Source organism: Aulostomus chinensis, chromosome 6, assembly GCF_037954235.1.
Source record: "Aulostomus chinensis isolate RoL2024-O1b breed Wild chromosome 6, RoL_Achi_v1.0, whole genome shotgun sequence".
Taxonomy (NCBI): domain Eukaryota; kingdom Metazoa; phylum Chordata; class Actinopteri; order Syngnathiformes; family Aulostomidae; genus Aulostomus; species Aulostomus chinensis.
In genome coordinates, this window is record NC_141325.1 from 23,957,332 (window position 1) to 23,978,486 (window position 21,155).

At 39.6% G+C, this 21,155-nt stretch overlaps 1 protein-coding gene across 1 annotated transcript in view; it reads right to left on the reverse strand.

Annotated features, from left to right (window-relative positions):
* Window positions 1–21,155, reverse strand: part of nsmfb (NMDA receptor synaptonuclear signaling and neuronal migration factor b) — a 57,014-nt gene that overhangs the window by 7,898 nt on the left and 27,961 nt on the right. The window contains exons 5-13 of the mRNA XM_086207103.1: window positions 20,685–20,737; window positions 19,126–19,215; window positions 17,742–17,869; window positions 17,516–17,599; window positions 15,073–15,106; window positions 14,758–14,828; window positions 13,786–13,865; window positions 13,281–13,383; window positions 4,290–4,365 (exon numbers count right to left, since the gene is read on the reverse strand). Of these exons, the coding sequence (XP_086063229.1) occupies window positions 4,290–4,365; window positions 13,281–13,383; window positions 13,786–13,865; window positions 14,758–14,828; window positions 15,073–15,106; window positions 17,516–17,599; window positions 17,742–17,869; window positions 19,126–19,215; window positions 20,685–20,737 (719 nt within the window). The remainder of the gene's footprint in view (window positions 1–4,289; window positions 4,366–13,280; window positions 13,384–13,785; window positions 13,866–14,757; window positions 14,829–15,072; window positions 15,107–17,515; window positions 17,600–17,741; window positions 17,870–19,125; window positions 19,216–20,684; window positions 20,738–21,155) is intronic.

Genomic DNA, 21,155 nt, shown 5'->3' on the forward strand with positions numbered 1-21,155 from the left:
TGTGCTGTGGAAATTTGGAAATCTAGAACACCCTGAAATCAACTTTGCAGTGAATTAGGTTATCTCAAATAATTCTAGATTTTCCAACGATATCAAGGAGTTTCTACTTGGTCTTTTTTTTTGTGTGAAAACACACACAAAAAAAAAAACCAAGTAAGACGATAGATTACTCCAGGATTTCAATGTATCTGTCTGTGTGGAATTTTCAATAGTATAAAAATGAAATTATTGCTGAAGAAACATTACTAAAACAACAAACAAACAAACAAACAAACATATGTTCATTGTAACCTTATCTCAATACATAAGATAATAACAGTATTTCACTCACACCGGATGAGTCGAGGTAAAGGCTATGAATGTCGCAAATTGCATTACATTAAAAACATCATCAGACTGCATCAAACATTAGTAATTGTTAAAGATCTGGAATAATTTCAAGCTTTCAAAAAACTAAAACAGAAACATGTACGATGTGTCCACTGTAAAATCAAATCATCTTTCTACAACAGCACAATATCAATACTTCAGCGTCTCTGCATAAAGGATGGAGTCCAGAGCTTCCACAAGGCTACACTCGCATTATGTGATTGGATAAAGGCTATTAAACACAAGCGTATTCACCAGTGGAGTGCAAGCACTGCATGACCAAAAACTGACTATCCGATGGACCTTAGCTTAGATTTCCAGAAAAATATATTCAGATGATGTTTTTATTGTGTTGTTAAACTAATATCAGAATAACTCAATGTGTGTGTGTGTGTGTGTGTGTGTGTGTGTGTGTGTGTGTGTGTGCGCGCGCGCGCTTCGGTGGCTTGACTGTTTACATACAGTAATCAAAATAAGTTTCTCAGAAGCATTTCTGTCTGCTGCAAGCTACATATCCTTCAAGCATTTCTGAGTGCCAACCACAACAGGCCTTTCTGCTGAGGTGCAAAAAATAAAACTACTACAGATGAAAAAGTGATGCCACCTCTATAAATGGACTTTTACTGTATATGTACTCCTTTAAAAGTACTCAAAACCTAAACCAAGTTCTCATGTTTGGCTGGAGAAAAATTCCCCTCTAGCTAATTCAAAGTCGGCCAGGGTTGTACGTGTACTTTTCAAAAGTGATTGAAAACGACATCTCTTTTTTCTTTTTTCCATTTCAGAAAACAGACTGTTGTTTAGCACTTAAAAACACTACATGAGTTTTTACATAATACAATTTTATCAAGGCTGCACGGTGGTGCAGTGGTTAGCACTGTCGCTTCCCAGCAAGAAAGTTTCGGGTTTGAGTCCCGGCTCAGGGATGGGATCTTACCACATCTATTAGTTACGTTTGAAGATTTCCTTGCATTAAGTTAACATCACTTTGTTTAGTAAATAACAGTTCATAACAAAGTGATGTTACCTCCAGCAAAACACATATAATATTCATTTCTGACCATATCTAGAAGCCATGAGACGTATAAATGAAGTCAGCTTGCTCTCGTGGGGCATCATCTCTGTTATATCATTATTAGTTGCACATTTTTTTTACTTCAACATTTTCCAAAAAAGGAATTTCCTTGCGTATTAAATAAATTGATGATGTGTCCAACTGTTCATGGAGATGCCTGTTCAGCAAATACTGCATCTGTGCCATCAGAACCAAGTCCAGCTCAAAACCACATGCTGGTGCTACACAAATACTGACAGTAAACTGGATATTACACCTTATGCTGACCTAACTCAAATTCAGATGGGCTGAGTCACACACATCTTTCTGGAAACACAGTCATGAAGAGAGCTGACTCAGCATCCACATGGGCTGGACTGTGACAGCTTCTTGTCAGCAGCTTCGTTCATATGTGGGAGTGAATAAATTCAATCTGAAATCATATCCACTTCCAGAGATTCTTTACCTTTTAACAATCTCACTAACTCTGGTTGTGTGATCATTAAAGCAACCGGACTTTGACTCAATTTGAATTTGTCTCCTTTTCACAGGCTCCCTGTCAAATCCAGAAAAGAATTTAAAATCACTCCTCCTCAAAACCCTCATTGGTCAGGCACCATCATATCTGACAGCTCGTAGCTCCTTATTAACTGTCTAGATTCCTGTGATGCAGGTTCCTTCCCACTTACGGTTCTTCAAGGCTCCAAAATTAAAACGGTAGCCAAAGCTGTCAGCTATCAAGCTTCTCTCTAATGGAACCATCTTCCAGTCTGACACAGTCAACTTTGAACTTTCAGTTTGGTTTAGCTTGCACAGTCAGGGCTGGCTCAGGCAAGCCTCGTGTTATGCTGCTATACGTAGGCTGCAGCTGGAGAATTACTTATGACGCACTGAGTTTCTCTCTTCTCCTCACCTTCTCTTAGCCTGCCCCCATCTCTCTCTCTCTCTCTCTCCATCTCTCTGTCTCTTTTTGTCTTTCTTTGTCTGTCTTTGTCTCTCTCTCTCTCTCTGCCTCTCCCTGTCTTTGTCTCTCTCTTTCTCATTTTCTCTCTCTCTTTCTCCCTCTCTCACCCCAACTGGTTGAGGCAGATGGCCATGCATATACAGTAGAGCCTGTGCTGGCTCTGATGTTCCCACCCAACAAAAGGCAGTTTTTCTTTACCACCATGAACACTTTAAATGCTTTAAATAAAATGGGCTTGAATTGTACATTTGTTGGCAGAGACTTCCCAGTTTGTCGTGACAGCTGTGAAATATTTGTAGGATATTTTATATATCATGAAATACTCAATAAAGTTTGTAGACACATTCTGCCCCTGTTTTCTTTTAATTGATTAAATTATTAAATTCATCTGATTATTTGTACACCTGTCCAGGGTGAACCCCGCCTCTCGCCCGTAGAGGCTGGGATAGGCTCCAGCCCCCCCGCGACCCTTACGAGTGAGGAATAAGCGGATGACGACGATGGATGGATGGATGGATGGATGATTATTTATACCCCAGCACTGTTATGGTGTGAGGTTTTTATCACAAATTGAAACTACCACATCTACTACAATACTACAGTATCTGCATTAAATGTATCGGCATTCAGTAATATATATGACCTGAAATATTTATTTCCACGGACAGCTTCTCTTTTCTTTACAAATCCTCATGTTCTGTGTTGAAAGTCCTCATAGCATTAATTTTGACATGCAATCTTTTCTTCCAGAGCACACTTTACACTTTCAGTAGAAAATAGGTCCATGACTTCTCTATCCAACCAATCAAAGTCAAGAAGGTAATAACCATGATCAGTAGCTGAGATCTAGTGCATGTGGGGATGTTGTCAAATCTGGTCAGGTGAGTGTCTTTTGTCTCGGTTGTACATTTCTAAAGTAAAATAATGCAACTTGAGATCAACAATGAAGGAATGCAAAGTAGATGGGTTTTGTAACCTTTAGCAAAAATAAGTGATTGAGAGACGCATCATGCAAATGAAGTTGTGGGCATTTCCAGCTCCATAAAATGAATCTTGAGTCATGCAATTGAATTCTAATCTAACACAAGCTGATCAGTGAACTGGACGAAAAGCCTCAAATGTATTTAAGGCAATCGATGGGAACTTCATCCATCTGGTTCATAATGACCAACCCAAGAATCATATCGTCACCTTCCTAGCCGAAATAATTTTTTTTGACAAAAATGTTTTTTGTTTTTTAACGTGAATCAACTCTTTATGATGTTTTGTCTCCAGTTTTTTTTTTATATTTTCTGAAAACCTTTAAAAAAAATTACTAAGGCGATAATTTAAGAAGACGACGAGGTGTAAAATGCATTGAAAAAAACTGATGCAGAGAAAGGGATGATAACGGCATCTCAACTTGTCCTGATTAATACTGACCAGGGGCTTAGTTTTCCCACAAAAGCACTGTCATAAGATTGAATGCAGGGTGAAAAAAAAAAAAAAAAAAGCTTTGTGGGTAAGTATTGGCTTGGAAAAACACACTGATACGATAATGTCACTTTAATAGGAAAATAATTAGTACGGCATCAATAGATGTCAGGAAAATGACTGATGAGGGATACGTTCAGAGTTCACACACCTGTGTGGTTGCTCATACTCCCTCATGTGCATCTTTCATCATTGAGTGGCTGACTGCCAATGATTAATGCCAACTATTAACATGCAGCGGGTGTGATGGTGATGCACAGTGAGCAAAATCAATACTGGGTATGTGTTTTACATGTGTATGCTGTTGTGCATGTGTGTGTTTATGGAGCACAGATGAAGTAAATGTGTAGCAGAAGACATAACAGCAGATAACTAATACAGCGGGAGTATTAGTGGTTGTTTGCATATGTGTGCATGTGATGCTCTTACCCTGTGCAGACAGCTCGAGTGGGGACTTGAATTCGACAGAGGAGGGTCTCATAAGCCTCTTCAGAGTCTGAATAAGCTGCAGGGAAAAACACAGAATGTGAGTCAAAGTGAGAAAGAATACTTAATTTCAAATGTCATCAGGCATTTTCAAGTGAAAACAAACAAAGCTGTGATGCAGAGATCTTTGTGTATACAGAGAGCAGGAGGAGGCCCTGCAGCACTTTGATTCTTCATGCAGCACTGCAGCTGAAAAGGTCAATGTTCCACTTACGGTGCAATAGCTGAGTATAAGTGAGAGGCACTTATGGTAATGTTTTCTGTCCATACAGGCATATCTGTCAGAGTGGATCTATAATAAACTAAAGGCCAGGCATAGCAGGGTCACACACAACAACCTGATCTTCCAGTAGCTGCCCCTCACAGATCTTGTGTTAGACTAGGGAACTGAAGCAGCAATAAGAAAATGTCCTCGGCAGTAATAACAGTGTGTAGGTTCGCTGTACTGTGCTGTAGCAGATATGACTGTCTGAAGTATTGTGTTAGTGTCATGGTGTGTGATGGAGCAATAGCACTCATAAAGAACACAAGCGAGAAGCATTATGACACAAGAACAGGCTTGTCATGAGGCTACTGGAGGGGTGGAATGTGATGAATTCTGCTGTTGAGTCCTCACGTGAAGACGTTTATAATGATGATGCCCACAGCAGTTGAGTCTCATTTGCTCCGATTTGGTAAAGTGAAGTTTATTGATGGGATATTTACATTTACAGAACTTAAAATAAATGGTTCTGGTTCTTCCTTCTCTGAGCTCAGAATTCAGTTCAGACTTGTGTGTTTGGTTAAAAGGGTTATAGTAAAGTTTGGTCCTATTTCTTAACATCGCTAGTTCTGACTTATGTTTAAGACCCGCACTTTAGAAATTTCACCTATGCATACATCTGATTACATAGATGTCCACCACTGATTTGAGGATTACTGTTTTGAGGTGTCCAGTGTAGCATTTTGGATGTTTTTGGATTCAGAGGTGGCCATATTCAGATGACAGAGTGGACCCAGCACATATAATATTGCTTCATGTTGCTACTTTGCCATCCATTTTACCAAGAGATGAACATCATGCTTTATTACAGAAGACTTCCATCCATCCATTTTCTTCCGCTTATCCTGTTAAGGGTCACGGGGGGGCTGGAGCCTATTCCAGCTGCTTTCGGGCGAGAGGCGGGATTCACCCTGGACAGGTCACCAGTCCATCACAGGGCCAACACATAGAGACAGACAACCATTCACACTCACAGCCACACCTACGGTCAATTTAGAGTATCAATCAGCCTCGTCCCCATTTGCATGTCTTTGGACAGTGGGAGGAAGCTGGAGTACCAGGAGAGAACCCACGCAGGAACAGGGATATGCAGCCTCCACACAGAAAGACCCCATGCTCGAGCCTGGGACTTGAACCCAGAACCTTCTTCCTGTGAGGCAACGGTGCTGACCACCGCACCACCGTGCCACCGACAGAAGACTTGAAGCAGGCAATTGAGACCAAGAACTTCTTTGGAAATGTTAAACTGAGGAATAAATCAAGTTATCACTTGATTTGATGATATGATAAACTCCTCAAAGGCTTCCATACAATTGCCTTTTTTTCCCCCCCATTTTTTGTTTTACTGCTGGTCACTATCAAGAATGTGGGCTCAAGGCATTTCTGCGTTGCTTCTGACATGAAAGCTTTTTCCACATCTTTACAGTCTTTGATTACACTTTAAAACGTTTATACTTATCTCTGCATTTAAGAACGATTATTTTGAATGGAAATTACTGTTGGACAGCATATACAGTACGTACTTATTTTGTCTAAGAAAACAATTCTGAGTTTAACCCACTGGACAGGGTTTAAATTAACAACAGGATACTTCACCATCTCAAACATGTGTAAAACGGGCCAATTCTGTGCAATCGCCATAAATGCAGCTTTCATCATAGCACCATCAGAAGCTTCTATCACCATCTTCAAAGTAGAACTCCGGATGGTGAAGTTATTCTCTTGGTTACATTAGAGAAGCCTTTGAAATGTCCTGTCAACCCATGATGACACTTTTGGTTTGGAGAGGTTCTATTGAGGACACATCTGATATTTTCACTCTGGTAGAACACAAGAGGAACACATCATCTGAAACATGTTCGCATTTGTGTATGTGGATGGCCATCCCGCTTTATGACCCTCTTTCGGCCTTCATCTCCTCTTCTACTCCCTCCTCCTCCTCACCTTTGCTCCTTCTCGTCCTCACTGTCCCTCCTCTCGCTCTCTGGGGTCTGGCCCACTGCCAGCTCCACACATGGGATCTATCAGCCACATGGCTTTTGCACATTTTATCCCGAAAAGCTATGCAGATCATCTGCTCGTGAAAAGAATTTGGGTCCCTTTTCTTTCATAATGACATTTACCAAAATCAGAGGGGATGGTAAATGTGTCTGTTTAAGGGATTCTCATTTCATTTTCAAATCTTTGCCATCCTCTGGATCTGTACACTCACATACACATCACCATGGAATGCCTTTAATCTACCTACTATTATACTACATGCCCCGCCTCTTAATGTACCTGCAGAGCCAGAAACACAACTGTCAATGTTGAGGTTGCATCAGTTGCACATTGTTGTTGAGAAAATGACACAACATCCACGCAATGATTTCTTACTTTATTAGAAAGCTCTGACACTTGATTGCCTCGAACACTGTCCACCCCTCTTCACTCCCCCACTGGCCTGCACTCACATTACTCAGGGCCTGACCTGGTCTGAGCACATTTATCACTGAATTGTATGAGCCTGATATTTCATCACAGTGACGGGTTGGGGCAGGGGTGGGAATCCATCCATCTTCATGTCAGGCTGTACAATGCACTTGCTGTCATGCACCGCACCAAGAATCTAAGGTTTCACCACAAAATGTAGGTGTGCTACTCAGTTAAACATACAGTGAGCGAAGTGTGTGGGAGGTGGAAGACACGCGACACATAAAAATATTCTTGTTCGCCTATCATGCTGCAAAACTGCTCATTATGATGTTGTAGTCGGAGCACTATATTTGCAACGTTGTCCATGTTCTGTACCCATGCAAGCGTATCGCGCTGAGTCTCACTTCTTCCAGCCATACGGAAGCCAGGATAGCAAAACATCCCTGGGCACAGAAGGGAGCATTCACACGAGTCAAATGAACCAGACTTTAGTGCACAAACCTGCTGGGGCACCAAACAGATCGAGATTTTCTTTATTTCTGTGATTTGCTCACAGCTTTTAATTTGATCTTACTGATATTCACCTGTAGGGACATGGGGCTGACATGTCTCGTCTAGTTAAGACCCAATAAACACCAAAGGATAACTTTGCAGGCCCTTGTTAAAATGAAACTCCCACCTATTTACAACGATTATTGATAATGTGTGTTTCACTGGACACAGAAATACCGCACAGATTGAGAAGGCCAATTTCATGAAAAGAAAAATACCAAAAGTAAAATGCTGCTTGCACTTATCATCGCACCAGTAATAGTCCCTTGAATCTGGATGGATTTTTTTCAGAAAATGGTGTTGGATATGTGAAGCCTTCTCCATGTTTATACTTGAGAGTTTGTATCTCTTGACATGTGAAATGTGTAGGGATGCATACGTCTAATCTAACCACATAAATGTCAAGCGAAAAAAAACCTTTGTCATTTTGAGAACCCCTGTTGATAATATGACAGCAGGTAATATGGACTCGATGAACAACAGGCAGTTGAACAGACTACTGATAACAGCTGAGTGCAGAGGGGATATGATTAGACACAGAGCTCCATTAGGAAGGTGGAAGGTCACGCAATCCGTCTGAGACTGTGTGTGCTGCTAATACGACCCTGAAGACTTACCATGTCAGATCATCGATAGAGCATGACTTGACATCAGCACAACCAATGCTAATGCAGTGAAGCTGTTAGCAAGTAATAATGTTTAACATGAGCAGCGAATCTGATTTAATAAACTGTTAATGTTGTACTTATGTTAAACCTAGAGAGAACAGAGGTGCTAGCACGAATGCCATCATGTACCTACATTCCACTTTTGTTTCCACTCACAATGTACCTGTATGAGGAATTTTAATTGGGTGCAAGCAGCAGTACGGTAATCAAGGAAGAAAATTAATTTTGTCAATGAGAGCTTGGACAAAATATTTTATTAATGGCAGGTTTTTCCCAAGATGTAGACAAGCTATTTGTGATGCGAAACCTCCTTTGAAACAACAGTCCAGTTTTAAAATGTTGGCCTTTGTACACACAAAACTTGAAGTACAAGAGTAGAATTGTTATGAGTGTGCAGCTACACATTTAAGAATGTTCCCTTAAAGGTACATTTGTTTCCTCAAAAGTGCATGATTTGTATTCAAGAAGTGTACTTTTTATCCAATAGAAAGGGTAAAAAGTGAATACTTTCAGAAGGGTATATCCCCAGGCATGTTTTTTTTTTGTTCTTTTTTGTTTTTCTCTTATTTACACAGTGGTACCTCTATTTTTGGGGTGTGTATTAATGTACAGATACCAGATTTACATTAACTGAAGAGGAATCCAGCTGTTCCACTGAAACATTATTTTACTAACTAACAATGAAAAACAAAAATCTGCTAAGATCTGTTTATCAAGACAAAGGAGCCAAACACTTGGCTATATATGAAATTATCAGGGGAAGAATGCTGATAGCGCAGCTATAAGGGAGGAGCATCACCTGAAGGTAGCTCAGGCAGTCCGTCTATTAATAGAGGCTACCCAACCGAGCTTGCAGGAGCACATACAGGCAGCAGCGGGGGGAAATTGTTAAATGCATCAAATACGCCCTTTCCTGCTCACCCCCTCCTCGTGTGACTGATGAGTGCTTTGAGTGGGAAGGTACGGGCCCATGCCACGAGCAAACCATGGCTATACTTGCAGGATTCTGAATTAATGTCATTTTCACATTATTTATAACAATTGGATTAAATTGAAATGAACAAACAAGGTTTATGATGAACTTCATTTCCCATAAACCTCATTACATATATCACATCATGCTGTGCTGTGTGTAATGGTGAGTAGCTAAGTAGGAGAAAATGTCAGCTTCCTTTTTTTTTTTTTTGTTCTGAGGTGGAATCATTTGAGGATTCTGACAGACGGAGAAAAGAACTGCAGAGGTGGGAACAAACTGTTGGCAAGTGAACAGCCTCCAGCCCTGCTGCTTACAGCTGAACAGAATAACAACACTAATGTGTGATTCAGTGAATTTTGACACGTTAAAGCACACCAAGCACATTAATGATGGCTGTAGGTTTTTCAAAGTCATGACCCAGCATTCGTTCATTGACTTCTTTTGAAACTCAAAAGGCACAGGGGAATATTCAACATTATCAGTTGCGTCTATGCTTTCATGCTATGACGAGTCAGAATGTCTGCCATAGGCCTCACACCTGCCATGGAAGTAACTGAACTGTATCTCAACAAGTTTTACAGCAATACTTAACCCAAACATATGTCTTTTCCCTTTTAAGTACTCACTCAAATAGGTGTCTGGGGCTTACAATCATTTTTTTCTCTACTGCACCTCTTCTTAGCGACTGTGTATGTCAGAAAGAGCCAGCGACATACTGTACATTTGATGGCTAACAGTAGCTATAGCAACAAAACAACAGCAAAACTAACCAAACTCAATGCATTGTTTGGTATACTCGTCCTCTTCGTTTTTAAATCAAATCAAAGCGTTTTTATTGGTAGATAAAGAACAAGTGGCTTGAGCGTTTGTAAATTAATGGGTTCTTTTTTGGCAGTTCTGCTCCTGTTTGCTGCTGTCACTTTTGTTAGTTGTTAGTCTCCATTAGCTTCAAGCTAAATATATGGTATGTGGCTGGCTCTTTCTGAATTCTTGAGTCCCAAAGAAGTGATACAGGAGGGAAAAGTCACTACACTATTCAGTACTTGGAAGGCAAACCATTTTTCGGTGAAGAAGCACTGCTACTAATGGTTACATACTGATGAAGTGTCCTGACTGGTGGGACGGAACCATTTATTGATTCTGTCTGACTGCATGTAGTTCTAACTATGAACCAAAATACAACATTTTATTGCCATAAAACATATATTTTTAGGATTTTCTTTCTTAGTTTGCGCCTGATTAAAACATTAACTGTAAAAATATCATATATCCTCTCGCACCCACCTCACAACATTACAACCAACGAACAGACCGACAGAAATAATAAAGTAAAGGTGTTTTAGAGTAACTGGCGCTAATAGTGACCAGTCCTTAGAAGTGTTGGATGATATTACAACAACGGCAGGTACAGGATCTTAGAGCTTCTTAGACATTAAATTGTTCTACAGTAAGTGATGTTGAGAAATCCTTTAATGGCCCAGAGCCAAAAGTGTATTTATCAAGATTTACATGGGTGAAAACTACATCAAACTACATTTCGAAGTTTGAAGTCTGTAAATATGCTTTGGTAATTTATGAGCCAGAATTCAATTTTATATATAACCTGTAAAGGGATATACAAAGGACCCCACTTTCTGTTAACTGCGGGGGTTGTGTTCTTTTTAGTGCAGGCTGACAGGCCAGATCAGTCACAGCACTAATGCTACATGTTTTGGGCCTGAAGTATGAATCAGCTAATAATGGTTAAAAAAATTTCTGCAGATGGACTTCTTTTTTTAAAATCCTTGATGTATGTACTAATGTGTCTCATGAGGTCATAGTGACCTTTAACCACCGACATCTCATCATCCCTGAGTCCAAGTGGACGTTTGTGTGTATTTGATGAAATCCCCACAAGGAACTTCATTTAAATAAGATGTATGGCAAGAAATATGACAATAGACTTCTAATAAACAGTTATATAATGAACTGTTTATGTTGCATATAGTATATTCACGTGCTTCCTCCAAGGCCACTTATATATATAGTAATGGTAAATGGACTTATTGTTATATAGCGCCTTTCTACCTTAACTACACTCAAAGTGCTTTACAGTGTCATCTCATTCACCCATTCATTGCTGTGAAGCAAATGTTAGGATTTGTGTAAAAGTTCAACCACCTTGGTTTTTTTTTTCCTAGTAATCAAAGACTTGAAAAGCAATCATTTCATGCTCTGACCAACATTTCTGGAGTTTTTCTTTCTTCTTTTTTTTTGGTGCGTGTGTTGAAAAATGAATGAAATATTTAAAATTCAACTCCACTTTGCAAAAAAAGTGAGCATGGCCCGAGTGTTTACCATGAGATTTCAAGTACTGACAGTCAACTTGATTTAATCACGTTTTTTTTTTTTTTTTTTTTTTAAATCAGCAATGCAAATGAATGTGAATTTCAATCCCCCACTGTTCTGAGAATAATAAAAGTTTGTCCACTGGGACAAGCGCTGATTTTCTGTTTCTCCTCCCGTCCAGAGCCAGACACACTGTTCCATATCCTCATTCATTCAGTCTACAACAAAGCTCTTTTTAATGCATATTAATTAGCAGTTTACTGACAATATTAAAATCCTCATTGGATATTAGTGTGTTGCTCAAGGATTGCAAAGCAAAGTTACTGCTTTGCCGTGGTTTCTTTGATGGTCAGGTTATGTCATCACGTTCTAATACGACAGCATCAAGTTACCTTCAGCTATGAACAAAACCCTTGTTATTTAATAATGTGAGTTAAACGTTCCCTTTCTATATGTATTCACCAAGGTGTTTCCATCTCCCATAAAGCAAAACCGTCACCTCAAAAAAAAAAAATGGTCATGGATGGTCATTTTACAAAGTGAAAGCCATCATAAGAGGTGGATGAATGCTAGTGTTACCGGAATGTTTCGGACAAAAGTTGTTTTAGCTCATTTTCCCTTGATTTTTGTGCATCTATAATGAATGAGAAGGATATATTATTATATTTGCCTTACTCTTTGCTGTGTCTAGCCCAGTGTCACATCACAGTGATGTAGCAATGATGTGTATGATTGTGAGTAACCAGATGTTTATTTTGGGTGTTTGTCAAAAATCAGTCAAATCATTATGGTTTGGCAGTAATCAGTTTTTTGTTGTTGTTGTTGTTGTTGTTGTTGTTGTTGTTTTTTATCACTGTCTTGATGACCCTAACAGATACACCAAGCATTCAAGCAGTGTGCTTCTTCAACATTAAGATCAGAAGTACACAATTGTACAAGGTGCATTACATGACCTTCACCCTGCATTTATGTTATCCAAGTACTATTCCTCTCTACATTTGCTTTTCCTCATCAGAGTAGAAAAGAAGGAGTTGTACTGTGCTTTAAGTAGTGCCGCATGAGAAAATATGAATATTTCATTGCGTGGGCATATGCATATGCTGTATGTTAGTACGTCTGCATAGAGTGAGTGTGTATCAGTCTCCGTGGGGGTGGTAGTGTCGTGGCAGGGCAACTGGAAGAGGTATGGATGTGTGAGTAAATGTGTGAGCATGTAATTGCAGTGAGAATGAGTAGGTGCATGTGCGACTTTAAAGCTGAATTGAGTAGGTGTCAAGGAGTCTATTTTCCTATCATTCTAAAGTGTGTGCATGTGTCTGTGTACGAGTGTGTGTTCATGTGTCCCTGCGTGTGTGGCAGCGTGACAGCATGATCAGAGCCAGAGCCAGGCAACAGAAGGTCATAATTCATACACTGCTCATACCATGCTTTTGTTTACATTATTTTAATCTATCTATAGTTATCTTTTAACTCAGCATATGCAAAGCATTCTTCCAGATTCACCTCATTAAAAACTGGGAGTGAGGAAGTCAACAGATTGGCACAATGAAATATCTGCATGGCGCTGTCAGCAACATAAGGCTTTGAGCATGAGTGTGCATATTTGTGATTATGAGTAAGCATGTTGCATATGCATGCAGACATTTCTGGTCGACTTTTGCACCTTCTAGTGGAGTGTAGGAGTCGCATTTGTTCTTGAGGCTTAACGTGACTCACAATACAAAGAAGGCTACCTTTTCTCCATTAGCACTGCCAAGCACATAGCAACCCATGATGTGGATGAGGTTGGGCTCTGGGTTCAGCTTACTCATCAGCCTGCTGAGCCGCCGCCAGAACCTGGACACACAAGTGGTTTCAAAAATCATCATCAAATGGGGGAGAGCAAATCATACAAGTTCAGCTTCATGGAGGGTTAAGGTCAAGATCGTGTCCACTGCATAACAGATGTAACTGGAGAGTTTTACTTCATGTTAAATGCTACAACTTCAATGTAAAAGGGTGAAAGCGGAAGCTTGATTTTCAAGCCATTAATGCAGCGTTGTTGCAGCAGAAGTGACACTGCTAAACGTCTCAAAAAGCCTGTCAGCTTCACTCTCTGTTCCACTGAAACAACTCTGTGCCATAATAATATAAAAAGACTCCAAAGCCATTTTACTACTGTTGATAGACATTAGTCCCCAAGCATGGACAAATATTCTCAGATTTGTTGTCACAACCATAAAATAAAATAAATCTTACTGGATCATGTCTTCCTCCTTTTCCACTTTGGCAAAAGTGGCGACTTTATTCTTCAGCAGATACAGATGTCCTGGTCCTCCCTAAAGAAAGTTGTTGCTGTTTATAAAGATTCTCTTGGGTACTGAAGCGCATCTTTATATGCTGTAGTATGTAAACTGACCAGAAACTCCAGGCAGATACATATTTCATAGAGAAGTAGATGAAAACAGAGGAAATTTAAGTACAGGAAATTTAAGTCCCTAATTTAAAGACATGCATCCAGAGTGAAAGTGGAATTTACAAGATGTGTTCCATAGGTAAGAAAACCTTGATCGACAAGGATGATGGTTTTAGTTTTAGAGACTCGCAAAAGCTTTAGTAATTCAGGACTCAATAAGGTCTCAAATTTTGATTGTGTCACAGCGGTTGTCGTTTTGTTGGAACGTGAGAAGTAATTCCTTGGAACATAAGGCAGTTGACACGCTTAATTGCAAAAAAGTAACTGAAACAAGTAAAATGACTACCTGGGTGATACATCGTAGGTAACTGAATCTCTCTCCGACTGTGTCAGTCATTTTTATCTTTGTGATGGCAGAATTTGAAGCTTGGCCATTATACTGGATCACATAAGATTGTGTGAGTGACCGGGTGAGTGTACGTACAGTAGATGTGGAAAACTACTTACACATGCTGACTTGTACACAAGAATATAATGTAGGCTATGAGCTGATGACAGCCGAAGCATCTTTCTGATATCATTATTTCTAATTAGCGCCATCTTTCCAGGGCCAGGCCCTACTGCTGTGAGGCCACTGTCTGTGTTTGACCTACAGTATTCAGTAAAAGTAGGTCGTTGTGCATGTGTTCCAAAACAGTTCTACGATTGTGTGAAATTAATAAATATTGCGAACTTTAACATGGTTCACAGGAATATAATCCTAATACGAATAATAATAACCTGCATTTCTCAAACCTTTGTCTCTTGTCACTTACTTGGCAGAAAATGAGCATGTTCCAGATTTTACAGCCTTTCCTGTAAGCCGTCAGCTTCTTCTCGATCTCCTCTGGGTGTGAGATGGTCACGGAGAGAAAAGAGAGGGACAGAGACAGACAGGTGTCACTTTTCACCAGCCAGCCATAAAGGTAAGACACATAAATTGGCTGTCCCTCGAGAGTAACACCGACACATCGAACAACAATGAGTCATCTCTGCGCTTTGGCAAGTTGTAGCTCATCCCTTCGCTCTCTTCCCCACATCTACACTGGGAAAGAAGTTTTCACTTGAGAGCAAAAACATGTCACACTCACCGAGGATATCATCAAATGTGGCATGTTCGTGGTCCTATAAATAGAGGATCAAAGCAAAAAGAAGATAATTTTATTCATTTGAAAGGAACAACATGCTGATGTTCGTCGCAGTATATCTAAACATTATTCTTCGAGTGATGATTCTACTCCTCCACAGTTACATATCTGAAGAAACAAACATTAGCTCCTACATTTATATTCACTGAAATGGGGGACCATAAATCGGGGGATGGGGATTGTACAATTATTAACAAGAATGCAGAATCAAAATTAATAGATAGTATCTTTTTGTAATGTTTTCACTTGTTATTCACTGGATATCAAAGGCTAACCCTAACCCTTTTTCAGGAAACGAGGGAATCATTTGATAAACAGGCAGGAGGAAAAGCTCCAGTCCCTCAAACCATTGACATGTTGAGTCACATCAGGTCTATCTAGTCACATTTAAACATCATTCAGTGGGTTTATGTGTGTGCTGGCCGAGTACATGTTTACATAAACAGGAAAGAATATATTTACTGACAAGAGTCCATTTGTAGAAAAGTAGGTGACACTATGCCCCCTTACAGATGGTTGAAATCTGACTTTATTCAACTTCTTTCATCATCATATAAACATATGTTTACTGTGGGTTTCTGTCTCATTAATAACTCCTCCTTACCCTTTGCATCTGCATAATTTTGCCCTTTCATTTTTATTATCTTTTAAAAATCTTCTTCTGATGTCTCTTTTGCTTTACATTATTATTCTCTTCTAATTGCCTTTTATTGTTATTTAATGTTCTTTCTAATGTTCTGTTACTGTTTTTTTGTTGCCTTAATGTTTTAAATTAGTCACAGCATACCCTTGTGTAAACTTATGAGTTGCCTTGTGTCTAAATGGTGCTGAGGTGAGGCGCTATGTAAATAAACCTGCCTGTAAATAAACACTGCTGTGACAAAAACAAGCCATGAATAAATAAACTAATGAACAGTCATTCAATGCTAACATTAGCATGCTAGCAACTTTGCAGGCAGTGATGGTGCAGGTGGTGCTGATTGTTACAACGTTTGCCTTCTGTACGGTATCATGCTAATATGTTAATTAGCTTTAGAGCTGAGGCTGATGGAAATATATTTTTTAAGTATTTGGTCATGGACCAGTTTATCGCATGATTGCAACTTTTGACATGATGATGGCTGCTAGATGAGAAGATTTGGTGCTCATCGAGGTTGCTAGCAACTGTCCAGTTGAATGGGTTCTGTTTAAGTTTAAGACGGACTCAACAGGTGTTGTGTTAACCTGAGTGTCGGCCAGCTCACTAGGACCTTTGAAAGTTTTAGTATCTTGCTCAAGGTGGAGGAGCTAGGATCGACCCACTAACCCTTCTAGATGGCCACTGTAACTCTGCCATTCATTTCCCCATGAAATCATGTCTGAATAGCATAGAAACGTGCGTACAACATTTTCTGATCAGGTTAGTTGGGGATAAACTGGCAGACTGGTTGAGGGTTTTGCCCCAGAATCATCTTTCTTTTTTAGCTGAGTGCAAACATTTGGGCTTGTTTACTTACACAGGATAAGAGGAGTGAAACCTTGAGATTAGTATCCAGCCCTTGTCCCCGGATTCTATCAGCGCTTGAAATAATGACTGACTGACAACCTTCCAATGTTCCAGCCTCATAGTGTTCTGTTCTCTTTCGTGGAGTAAAAAGACCAGCTGGCACGAAGGAAGTGATTGTCGGATTATTTTCGAACCAGACAAAGAACAGAGTGGTACTTCAAATCCTCCAAATGATGCTGCAGTGAGTGGGCAGATTGCTGCGGAGATTTAAAGCGAGGCCTGTCGTACCTGACCAAACGGCTGGCAATTCTTGAATTTATATCCAATGTCACCTGATCTGTGTATGGAATATGTTTTTGAATATAATGCAGTGAAAAACCGTCATTGCTGAGGTACCTTATGTTTGTGGTATAGCATCGTCAAGTCGTGGTTTGGACAAGAAAATACCCAATCTAGATTTCAGTCCTCTATTCTCTTTTTTTATTAATCAATCCACTTTCTTGCATCCTGCTCTCTATTCCAGATCACATAATCATTTTACTGAGTTAATATCTGTTATTTGTGGAATGGAATAACAAATGCACATTTTATCCTGACTCAACCCACCAAACAGAAGACAAAACTATTTTTCCAGATCCATCATATTAAATTTCTGAGGTTGTTTTAGGTTTAGCCACCATAGCAACATAATTTACCAAGATGTGTGAACCATTCGTCAGGCTTATGCAAGCCATATTTATGGCCTGGAGATGTTTGATGGATTAGCGCATAATTCATCAAGATATATTCATGACCTGTAGAGACCAAATCCTTTCAGTAACATCTTCCTGTCTAAATCCTTAAACTCCTAAATACAAAAATGGGTTTAAAATGGTAAAGTTTTCAGCGGTTGCTACTCACATAAAGAATAGGGATGATGGAGGGGTCGTCCCTTCGAATGATGTTGGGAACATACTCAGCCTTTGGGACCTTGGAGGATATAAGCTGTGGAAAACAGGCATGAAGAGATAGCTCATTACCACTGGTTGAATAAATATGATAAACTTAAAAAAAAACCAAAAAAAACCCCCCAAAACATTTAATTCAGTGTTCCAAATAAGCCCATTTGAAAGTTGAGCACCCTCACCATGATTTTAGGTGGGATGAAGTCCTCTCCTTCACAGGATGCTCTCTCCATCTCCCTCTCATCCTCCCAGTCAACATCCTCATTCAGCCCTTCATCTAGGGTCCCTGAGGAGGTCTGAAGCTCGCCACCTGGATCACACACACACACACACACACACACACACACACACACACACACACACACACACACACACACAGGAACAAAGGGGGAGATGAAAGGAAAACATACAAATGAGATTAAAAAAGAGGGAGCACCATTTAAAAGCTCTGCACCTGTTATTCTATTTTGCTATTACTGAGGGGAGAAATGGTGGAATTAAAACAGAAGACACAATGACACTCGCTCTGCGCCCAGATAGATATAGACAGCTACAGCACAAAATAACAGGCACATGGACAAAAGGTTGGAGGGACAGCCATGTGAATGGATGACTACAGCCAAGAACACATCCACAGGGACGACACACGCTGTTTTTATGCACTGGTAGACACAATAACCTTGAAATACACCAGTAAGATGAAGCTTTGTCTGCACATAAATGTCAGATGAATTTTTAAGTGAATTTTTGAAATGCATAAAAAGAGGAAATGCAAATTACAGACATTTACAACACGTGGTTTGGAACTTTAATTCGGCCTTTGTGGTACGAATTTCTGTCAGGTGACAGTGGTATAGGAAGTGTTACTAATGGCTGGAATGAGCAGCATAAACGACAAAGAAGAAGAGATCGAAAATACAAAAACACAGCAAGTTGACCTGTTGTTTTGGCCGATGGCAAAAAATGGAGAGAGGTCTTGAGGGACACTTTTGTTTGGAAGAGATATAATTGTTCTCTTGCACAAGCTAGTATTGGATATTCTGTCCAGAGTCAAAGGTAAAACCTGTGAAGATGTAAGCAGTGGCAACTGCTAGTCAGTCACAAGAGTTAAAGATTTCCATCTCTGTCTTTGCAAAAGATGAAACCCAAAAGACAAAAAAAACACCTCAAGCAAATGTGAAAATTTGAATTTCACCATTTCCATCAACCTTTGTTACTGCAATATTGACAAATGTGCATCAAAATATGTATAAGTACAATAAATTGATGCAAATGCACTTTTATCTCTGGTACGAATGTGCACGTGTGTGTCTTAGTTTTGTTTGTAGCTGCGCTCATTAGTATGTACGTATTATAAAGTTTTATCTTCGAATGTGTGCTTTTGTGCGCAATTTTTTGTTAAGAGCTTTTGCATTTTGTCGGTGTAAGCAAGTAGGAACTCTCTGTGCGAGCTGTGTCCATGTGCACGCTTGCAGTGCGGGGCCATGCAAGCGTGCACACAGTATAGAGTAACTGTTGGTGTTTCTGCTCTTGTGTGAGTGAGTGACTGAGAGGGCATCGACTCACTGTCTCTGGAGTCATGCAGTGAGTCAGGCTTGACGGGGGTGGGGTCACTCCATGAACGGCTGAAACTCTTGGCTCGACGGTCTGCAAAGGCTGATGGATTCAGGAGGGAAGAGAATAACTCACACATACATATGCACACACACACATACACACACGCACCCACACATATGCAAACTCTCCAAAGAATAAACAATCCCGGAAATCACGTTTTCTGTCTTGATCACCACTTTACCTGGTGTGGGTTACAGTGAAGGTTGTTGTTTAATTATAATGTGATTGATTTTCCTCGAGTGTGTGTCTGTTTATTGGAATGGAGATCACTGGTTGGGTGAGATTACAAGTGCAACAGAACTACAACTAATGATTATTATCTTAATTGCATTGTTGAGAGCTGACATGGCTCTATGTGCCTGAAGCAGTTAATCCTTTAAATGCGTTACAAATATAGACACAGAACATGTTTTTTCTTGACTCAAACAACTTGTCAATTTCAAAATTGATTTGCTTCTTCTTTTCACACCAAATCAAACATCATCAGCAGCGATGCAACAGATTTGAAACTGTTGGAGCGTTTAGCATCACTTTCATTACTCTTATGTCTGACATATTGTACTGTGCAGGGTTAGGAAAAAACTATGAACTAATCTGTATTAATTTATTGGAGTCATTATTCAACACTGATTATATATATATATATATATATATATATATATATATATATATATATATATATATATATATGCCATTTCCTGTAATGTTGAAGTATTGATTTCATTTATATCACCATGACTTAATAAAGCACTGGCCTTTATTGTTCATTTTATGTTTATATGCTGAAAGAAAACAATCCCAGTGTATTCTCAGTCAAAAGGATTTCCATAGATTGTAACTTGATTAGTTATTGATGAGCTAAATGACTTTTGTAAATGAGAGATTTGTTTCCCTTCAAGCTGTAAGCCACTCACAATCAGACCCCCTTTTTTTTCCAGAATTCTCTCTTCTCCTCTCCTTCACAAGGTTTGGTTGTAATCCTTATTTTTCAACGGGACTTAATTTGATTTGGGAAATATTAGACATAGCAGACTATAATGGGAACAATGACTCTACAAATTCCAATTCAAATCAAATCAAAGGTGTTAGCGATATAGTGAAAGAAACAAAAATAAGCACTGAAGCGCTGAGTTTTATGGTGCTCGGTTACTCAGTGTTAGAGACATCAGCACATTGGGGAGATGCTTTATCTTGTTAGTCAGAAATCGAGTTGGAACTTGCAGCGTACAGTGAACATGATGAAATTGGCACTTGCATTCAGAAGCGAGTGAGTACACTGCCACAGAAACAGACATACACACAATTGTCGACCAAATGATTAGCAATAAAGATTTTAAGGAATGAGGTTTTGCCACCAATTGTGACTCATAATTATTGAAACTTCCACATGCGCCGTGCTGATGCTGCAGGAATACTGATCCCATCACTTTGAGGCTTCACAATGAAAAGCATGATGCATGAAAATGCACTAAGCACGCGGCATGCTAAGGCACCATGACTGGACTCACTCTGAACCTTCATCCTGTGGCTGCCCACCATCCTGAGGTGTTTGCGGAAATTTCTACCAAGAGAAAGGGAAGAAAACAGAGAGGTTAGTGATGTAGAGCATTCCAGTGAACAAAAGAATGCTACAGAGTTACAGACAGAAAACAGACAGAAGACAGACTAGTCAGTAAATCCTAACCAGAGACATCAGCCAGAGCATAACTTAATTAAAGGATTATTTCAGATTGGTGACAAAATCTCCCTTGAGTCTCCAGTAGTACACACGCTAATGCTTTAGTCTGCATTACAATCAAGAGTAAAAATGCATCTCAAACATTTGAGCACTCCATGGTAGTCTTAATCTTACCAGAATACTTCTGCAGCACCACCCATCAATGGGTGACTGATCATGTTTACATCTCTATTTTTGATAAGGCGCTCTTTCAGGCATTTCAAATGACATCATCAACATAGAAGCAGGCACATTTGTGCTC